An 8,607-nucleotide genomic window follows, 5' to 3' on the forward strand; every position below is an offset into this window, starting at 1 on the left:
AAACTTTTAAAACTTGAGATCTCGTATGTGATTCTTTATTTGATCAGACCTTTATTTGATCTTTATTTGAATTTTCTTTTGTGTGTTAGGAAACTGGGGTATGAACTAACAGCATTTTTTCTAACAGAAAAAGTTTCCTGACAGACTATTATTTAGGCAATACATAAATTGTTATATCTCGCCCATGGAGTTATTTGTTGTTTATTATTTTAATTGATGTTAAACTGTTATCAATTTGGTTGGAACAGAACGAAGATTCAACTTCAACATCAAGTCATGTTCTTTTTACCTCGCAGGTCTGAATAGGCCCGGTTTTAAGTTCAATTAAGTATGATTTTGTTTTAAAAAATATAGTTTATTTAAACATAATTTGTGTTAATATGCTATTTTATGTGTTGATTTTGAGACGATAATAGACAGTAAATTATCAGATTAGAGCCGCACATTGAGACCTATTTTGAGAGGCGGAGCTCTTTGGTCGCTGCCTCATTCGCCGAAGCGCGTTCGTAAAGAAAGGAACGCGTGAGCGGCGGCGGCGGCGGCTGTGACTTCCTCGCTCCGCTGCATTAACACCGTCCACATTCATATTGTGTGGAGGAAAGCCGCAGTACGGTGTTGCCTTCTCCGCGCTCAACTTTACAATCATTAAACGCTCTCCTGGTCGGGGAGATACTACACCCAGAGCCACAAGCCACCCTCTTGGAGGTCTGTGAGTGAACCCAGTCTGCGCAAACATGTCGGGCTCAGCGGCAAAAGTGAGTAAAAAGGAGCTCAACTCTAACCATGACGGAGTGGACGACACCTCCGGGAACGGGAGAGGGGGGGGGGGGTAATGGCGGCCTCCTGTTCACCGCCATTTTCACTTTCTTCTCTCGCATCATTTAAAACACCATAGTTGTTCAACTTGTATTGTTTGTAGTAGAATCTAGGGAGACGCTACTAGATTAGGTTTTTAGTAGAGCCGAGCTACCGCCCCCATTACTGCTGTTATCAGCGGCTAGCTGTCTTGGCCTGTCCCGCTGTTGTTCATTCACACTGGCTATGTTAGCGCGTTAGCTTTTCTTAGCAGCACCAGCGTGGTCACTGATGTCGTTGGCTGATCCTTGATGCTTGAGCCTCATTGTTCTGTTCGCTGTTACAAAGAACAACTTTTCCGCCCTCATTTACACTGAAACTCAACTTCAATGTTTACTCGGTTGGGTATAACAAGACGCGAGAAGTTGATTTATTTGTGAACTAGCAAATGGAGTGTTGTTGTACTGTTACCCAACCCTAGCCACTTAGCTTCATCACGACGTTGTGTTTTTATTTGTGGCTGAAATACTTTTAGATCCAGTAGCTGTATTCAATCCGACTTAAATGTTACATTAATAGATGGAAATGCACGCAGCAACAGAAGCGCGTAGGACGGTTAAACTCTGGCCTGTGTCGGACATACATGAGTATCGCACACTGTCGCCGCTCTTTCCATAGGTGTGTGTCCCACATTTAAACCACGCGGCCTTGTCGGCTCATACCGGCAGGAAACTGCGACTGTCTGAGTAACTGCACAGCCGCAGCCATTGGCCGTTTACGTCGCGTTGAAACTCAATGTAATCTGTCATATCAGAGCTTCAAGTCGTATAAACAGTACTGAACGCTAAGCCTTGTATGAATAGACTTAAGAAACGTGGGTTCCATTTTAACTTTTCCATACTCATATTTTCAGTCTTTACCATGTGTAATGCTTCAGCAACTTTTTTTAAACATGTATGTATATTTTGCTTTGTTTTTATTTTGTCCAACAGAGAAAGACCAGCAAGAAGCTATTGAACACATTGATGAGGTTCAAAATGAAATAGACAGGTAATTTCTATTTTACTCACAGCAGTATTAAAGATAAAAAAAAGCAATCAACACATTATTAAATTTGCTTAAACATGTCTGCTTCATAAACCTGGGAAGGTCAAGAAAATTCTGAGAAAGTTCTGAACAAAAACTTGGCTCACATTTATTAAAATTATGTCAACAAATAAAGGTTGTATGTTTGTGGTGAGATCCATAGTTTATCATATAGAGGAACAAAGTAGGAGACTTAATATTCCTAGATATGATTAAATTATCTTATTTTTTCATAAACTCTTTGAGTTTTCATTTTGGAGTAATGTTTGTTTGAAATGTTTTTCATCTAGGTTGAATGAACAGGCCAGTGAGGAAATCCTCAAAGTAGAACAGAAGTACAACAAACTCCGTCAGCCGTTCTTTCAGAAGAGATCAGAATTGATCGCCAGAATTCCAAACTTCTGGGTCACTACATTTGTCAATCATCCACAAGGTAGGGAGCTCTGCTTAAGATTTTTGTTTTTAATCTGTAGGAACAAAACATTCTTCAAATCACATGCAAAGGTTAACGGGACAATTGTCAGGTATTCAATGTCTGGTTTATAAAACATTATTCTGCAGTATCTGCTCTATTGGGGGAGGAAGACGAAGAAGCACTTCATTACCTGAGCCGAGTGGAAGTCACAGAGTTTGAAGACATCAAGTCAGGCTACAGAATAGATTTTGTAAGTGGTTTTGCATCTTCATTATTGATGAACATTTTAAATTTGTGTAGACTTAGCCAGGGGTGTTTATTCTGTGTTTCAGTATTTTGATGAAAATCCATACTTTGAAAACAAAGTTCTTTCCAAAGAGTTTCATCTGAATGAGAGTGGAGATCCTTCTTCAAAGTCGACAGAAATCAAATGGAAGTCAGGAAAGGTGAGTTTCATTTTATCAAAACATTGCAGTTAAGTTTGAAAAACTTCAGCTCTACCCTATTCTTTTGTTTAATTTACTAAATGGTAGCCCTGAGTCAGGTAGCCCCACCTCCTCCATGAGTAACAGCATCCCATTTGTCTGTTGAATTTGTTGCAGGAAAATTTCTATAATAAAATGGACAGCATTCTAATTTTCTTTCATTCTTTCCTCATTTTTAGGACTTGACCAAACGCTCAGGTCAGTCGCAGAACAAAGCAGGGAGGAAGAGGCAACATGAGGAGCCTGAGAGCTTCTTCACCTGGTTCACTGATCATGCTGATGCTGGTGCGGACGAGCTTGGTGAGGTCATCAAGGATGACATCTGGCCGAACCCTCTGCAGTACTACCTGGTATGTTTTAGGTTAATTCATATGAACTACTCATGTTTTACCTCAGTGATAATTGCAGGAACACAGGATGTAAAAGAAAGCACACCAGGTATTAGATCAGACTAAAACATCAGTGTAAACACTATTATAAACATTTGTAAACATGGAATAAATTGCGGTATTTTCCGCACTATAAGGCACACCTAAAAGCCTTTAATTTTCTCAAAAATCGACAGTGCGCCTTACAACCCGGTGCACTTTATGTATTACTTTTGGTTGCGCATAGCTGAGCTTGAACTAATTTTGTAAAGCCAAACCACACAGCGCATCACACATGATGGCACGCAAATGAACCACACTGGGAGCCAACAATGATGTTTAACTGTTAAACTTTAACTCTGTTACCATAATTAGAAGATACTCAACAACAATTATTACAGTATGGTTGTGTAACCCAAATCCGTGCAACGTTGCGACGTGCCTCCCGAAACCCGGAGACTCTGCGTTGTGTTTTTGTATTGTCGATGTGTGGTGCGATGCAGAAAGTCGACCCGGACGCATGGCTGATTTTTTTTTTTTTTTTTTTTTTTTTTTTGGTCAAAAATTTTTTTTCTTTTTTTTTTCTTACAGACAAACCTCTCTCTGTAAAACAACATCCGCACTTCCGCACGGAACAGCGTCAAAACAACAATACGGTGACCATCCAGAAAAAAATAGACAACTGCCTGACTCTGGAGGGGCGAACAACAACAACGTCCTCCAGTCTCCAACATAGGTCACTACCCTTTTCCACAATTCTCCGTCCCCATTGATCCATGCGCACCCATTTCACCGATATTGTCAAAGCCCAAGTGAAGCAAACTAATTTGGGGCTTGCCATCATTCCGGGTGGATTAACCACAGAATTCCAACTGCTAAATATTGGCGTTAACAGGGCGTTCAAAGTTAAATTGCGTGGGAGCATTGGATGACAGAAGGCGAACACACATTCACCAAGACAGGGAGGCAACGCCGGGAGAGTTACGCCATTATCTGCCAATGAATTGTGGATGCCTGGGTTAAGGTATCAGTCTGAAATGACGTCCGAGCTTTCACGAAGGCCGGAATCATCACTGAACAACTAATTAACAGCAACAAGACTGATAATGACGAGAGTGATACGGACAAGCTTGATTGTTCCGCTTAATTGTTTCGTTGACTGTTTTGTTTTGCTTAATGTGCTTTATAACCCGGTGCGCCTTATGTATGAAAATATTCCCGTTCATTGATAAGTGTGCCTTATGGTCCGAAAAATACGGTATCTTATATCACATCTTGTTCTGTGAGAACAAACTGCTCTGCAGTCTAACAATCCCTTTAGTAAAAGCATATCCTTATTGGATGATTGTGTGTTCAGTTGTTGATTGTCCTTTGTTTACTTAATTGAAAGTGCTCGAACATACAGGTTTCGGGGCATTGTCACTGTAAGAAGTTTTTTTTTCCCAAAGAGTTGGAAATTATCAATGAAATAAAGTTGGGTCAATTCACCTGCAGGTTCCAGATATGGATGATGAGGGTGAAGGTGAGGATGAGGATGAAGAGGAAGATGAGGAGGGCCTGGAGGATATCGATGAAGAAGCAGATGATGGAGAGGAGGATGAAGATGATGGAGAGGTAAGTTGACAGACACCAATAGCAGTAGTTTTGAAATTGTTGAGTTTTGTGAAGCACACATTTTTCTATACAAAAAAAACCTGAAATATACGTTGCCTTCCTGTCAGCGATACCAATTGGTATAAAATTTTATTTGATGACTTTTAGGGCGTACACTTGAAGTTGTGCAATCTAGTTGTTAGGATAGTACATGTCCTTAAAGAGTTCAGTTTCAAATACATGTGGTGTCTGACCCACAATTTAAAAACAATTGTTTTGAAATGTATTGCTGTTGCTGTTGTTGGTCTTTTGAATGCTCCCTAATCTTCTGTTTCATCTTGCAGGACGACGATGGTGACGACGACTAACAAAATGACATCCACCTACCACAGACGCTCAAACCTTTTTTTTTTTTTTTTTTTTTTTTTCTCCCCGTTTAGTTTTCCACTCATGTTTGGGAGCAATGTTTTTTTTTTGTTTGTTTGTTTTTTTTTAAATATATATTTTTTGTTGTAAACCATGTGTGTGCTTCAACTACATTCTGAAGCCTTTTCACCTATTGGTGCCATAATCTGTTCTTGATTCAGCCAGTGGCACTTCGCCCTGAATTGAGAGTAACATCCCTGAAAAGTAATCAAAAAGAAAAGCTACTAAGTATTATCATAGGAAGGAAACCTGAGTAGAATTAAAAGATAATTTACACAGAATTCCTTGGTTGTGTGGTTAAGTTGGCTTAAGCCATGGTGTAGTGACCTAGTGCTAGCAGACCTCAATATTTTCTCATATTTTTATTTTTAGTTGGGCCTTTGTACCTTTGAAGAAGAAAATGTTATTTTGTTCCCCGTTGTGGTTAACAAGTACTCGCTCTTTCCTTTGACTTGTAATGTTCTAGGGGCAGGGTCAGATGTGGATGGGGTGGGCATGCGTCAGTTTTTGGGGAGAGTTATTTTGACATTTCTATGGGACTTTTTTTTCTTTTCATTGTATTGTTTTACAGATATCCATAAAAAATTGAAATGACATTTTTAATAAAGGATAAAATGGAAAAAAGCTTGCACATTTTGACACTTACTGCTTTATGGTTAGAAAATAAGAGTAGGTTTTCATAAATGTGAGGTGTACATCTAAATCTTTACACTAAAGTCAGTGGGTATACTTTTATTTTTTGGTATAGAGGCACTTAGATTTTAGTCTGCATTTTGTCAGCTATTGAACGACTTAGGAGTTATTAGCAGACTTGAGGCAAAGTCTTCTTGAAACAGTCATTGGGTGGTTAAAGCCAGGCGGGTTTGCTCTGATTCTTCAAAAGTGATTTTTGTGACCGTGTCTGGCCAGAGACTTGGCTGGAAGGCCCAACCTGAGAAGAGAATGATAAATGTTCAAAAATGTTCTGCGTTGTGTGTAATGAAAGCTGTTGTGCTGCTGTCACCAATGCTTTATTGATCTGACGGAATTCACATAGAACAAAATTAATTTCCCCCTGGACACCACCCGAGCCCCTCTTCCACAAAGTCTGAAGAAAGAGAGCGCTAACTGTACAACATGGAGACGTACACATTGCGATCCTTGTTTTTCTTTCTCAATTGTTAACTGTTCAAAGTAGTGATGGGAAGACCGACTCTTTTTATTGATTCGAATCTTTGACTCTCTAACAGTAGAATCAACGAGTCGTGAACGAATCTTGAACTAATCATTTCATTCGGTTTACAGCAGGTGGCGCTTTAGCCCTATTATGGGCGTTGTAAAGAAGGCTGCGGTTCTCCGACACTAAATACTGAAGGCAACATGGTTTGCTTCCGCTGACAAAGTCTACAAAGTACACAAAATGCCGTAAGCAATTAAAACCATGCGAAAAGCTAAGAAATAAAAACACACCACAATGTGAAGATGAATGAGAGCAAAAGAGACCCGAGCTCTCTGAAAGACTAGTTCACAGAGAGTGATTCGTTCATAGTGAAAGATTAGTCCACAGCGAAAGATTGGTTCACAAAGAATGATTCGTTCACGGCGAAAGATTAGTTCACAGAGAGTGATTCGTTTGCAATGAAAGATTCGTTCACAGCGAAAGATTAGTTCACAGAGAGTGATTCGTTTGCAATGAAAGATTCGTTCACAGCGAAAGATTAGTTCACAGAGAGTGATTCGTTTGTAATGAAAGATTAGTTTGCAGAGTAATTAGTTCGTAGTGAAAGATTAGTTCACAGTGAAAGATTAGTTGGCAGAGAGTAATTCGTTCGTAGTGAAAGATTAGTTTACAGTGAAAGATTAGTTCGCAGAGAGTGATTTGTTCGCAGTGAGTGATTAGTTCGCAGAGTGTGATTTGTGAGTGATTCGTGAGTTCAATATGAACAAATATTTTATGACTCGGGAGTCACGAATCTTTTATATGACTCGGGAGTCACGAGTCATATGAAAGATTCGTTCATTTTGAACGAATCACTCGCGAACGACACAACACTTGTTCAAAGTCTTCGGGTAATTCGCTGTCGCCTCGGTGGGTCCAAGATGAGTTCTACAGCGGGAACATGTGGCCATAATCCTGGAGAATCCCGGGAACCAGGAAAAGGGTTTATCTGCAGGCCAATGTTTGCCTTTCTGAACGCGATCACCTCGAACTTATGTCCATGTGGGTTCTGGAATAGTTGGACATGGACCTTGCGGCCTCCTGGTAGAGTGTCGTTGCGTCTGGACAGCGCCAACCGGCTGTGAATGGGGTGGATATCTGCGCCCACCGCTAGCTCATGGCCGCAGGACCTGCAAAGAATAAGTGTATCGCTGCTGGTTACTTCTTCGGCTTCTGCAGCGCAGCCGGCGGCAGGTTGAAGAGCAGTGGAACACAGCAGAAGCGGAATAAAGACCCAGAAGAGCTGCTTTAAAAAGAAAAGAGATTGCTGCAGTGGCAGCTCTTTTCCCCACTGCTTCGCCATCATTATTATCTTCACATGGACAAACAGCGCTAATGCTGTGTTAAGGAAGCTAAACCCCTATTTTTAATGGATTTCTAACAATGAATCGGCAAGTGCAGTTTCTTTCACCACATACCAATAGTCAGGCAGTCAAATTTCCCATCTCCGTTGATTTATAACACTTGTGACAACTTTATGGTTAACAGCTGCTAGATTAGCTCGCGTTAACGCCCGGTTCTGGGAACGCGGTCAAAGAAAAAGCGGAAGACCTCTATGTTTACTGTTTTACGAAAAGTTCAGCCGGAAACTAATTGTTGGAAGAATTGCATTTATTGTCATTGCTTCATGCTGTACTGTTGCTTTAACAAACTGCTTGCTTCCCATCTTTTCCTTGTCACACCCCCATTCACACCCATTTTCACATCTATACTCCATATACTCACACTAAATCAAATGGTATGTAATCTGATACTTTTGTAAACTAAATGAAAGAGCAGAGGAAGGGTGCAGCAACTCTGAGTTGATGAGGAAGCTGCCAGAAGAGCAAGCTGCATTCTCCCCTTGCAAGAAAAAGATCCAGACATCTTTGTGTTGTTACTTTGTCGTCATATATGTTAGAATAAACCTAACCTCGGTCCTTCGAGCCGGATGGCAACAAATTAAGCAGAACCTAAGGATCGGGTGGAGAACGACTGAAAACCGTGCACGGCCAGAACCAGGTTCTGGGGAAAGACCTGGGGAGTGAATTCTCACTCAGGCCAGTACTCCGACACCTGATCCTAGGCTGCTGATTGACGGCATCTGATACCAGAATAAGATCGACGACGAGGGTGAGAAACAAGATTTTTATTATCAGCGCGTGGTTGAAAAATGCGTTGGAGTCCCTGGGAAGTAATCCCTAAATGCTGATAAATGGGTTGCAAATCCTTGGCCAGTAATCCCTAGAACTAAGTGGGTTG

At 40.7% G+C, this 8,607-nt stretch overlaps 1 protein-coding gene across 1 annotated transcript; it reads left to right on the forward strand.

Annotated features, from left to right (window-relative positions):
* The first annotated feature begins 473 nt into the window (after window positions 1–473).
* On the forward strand, window positions 474–5,792 carry LOC103397141 (protein SET). The gene is made up of 8 exons (XM_008335372.3): window positions 474–807; window positions 1,788–1,845; window positions 2,172–2,314; window positions 2,443–2,546; window positions 2,629–2,742; window positions 2,961–3,131; window positions 4,644–4,763; window positions 5,087–5,792. Exons 1-8 carry the CDS (start codon window positions 735–737, stop codon window positions 5,108–5,110), a joined length of 807 nt encoding a protein of 268 aa, XP_008333594.1. The 5' UTR covers window positions 474–734; the 3' UTR covers window positions 5,111–5,792.
* The last annotated feature ends 2,815 nt before the right edge of the window (window positions 5,793–8,607 follow it).

The sequence above is a fragment of the Cynoglossus semilaevis genome, chromosome W (assembly GCF_000523025.1).
Source record: "Cynoglossus semilaevis isolate Cse_v1.0 chromosome W, Cse_v1.0, whole genome shotgun sequence".
Lineage (NCBI taxonomy): Eukaryota > Metazoa > Chordata > Actinopteri > Pleuronectiformes > Cynoglossidae > Cynoglossus > Cynoglossus semilaevis.

Bases quoted from the DNA above. Each gene is read 5' to 3' on its own strand.
- LOC103397141 (XM_008335372.3), top strand. From the start codon at position 735: ATGTCGGGCTCAGCGGCAAAAGTGAGTAAAAAGGAGCTCAACTCTAAC. The intron at 808-1,787 runs GGAACGGGAGAG...TTTGTCCAACAG, and splicing joins CGGAGTGGACGACACCTCCG to AGAAAGACCAGCAAGAAGCT. The intron at 2,315-2,442 runs GTAGGGAGCTCT...ATTATTCTGCAG, and splicing joins ATTTGTCAATCATCCACAAG to TATCTGCTCTATTGGGGGAG.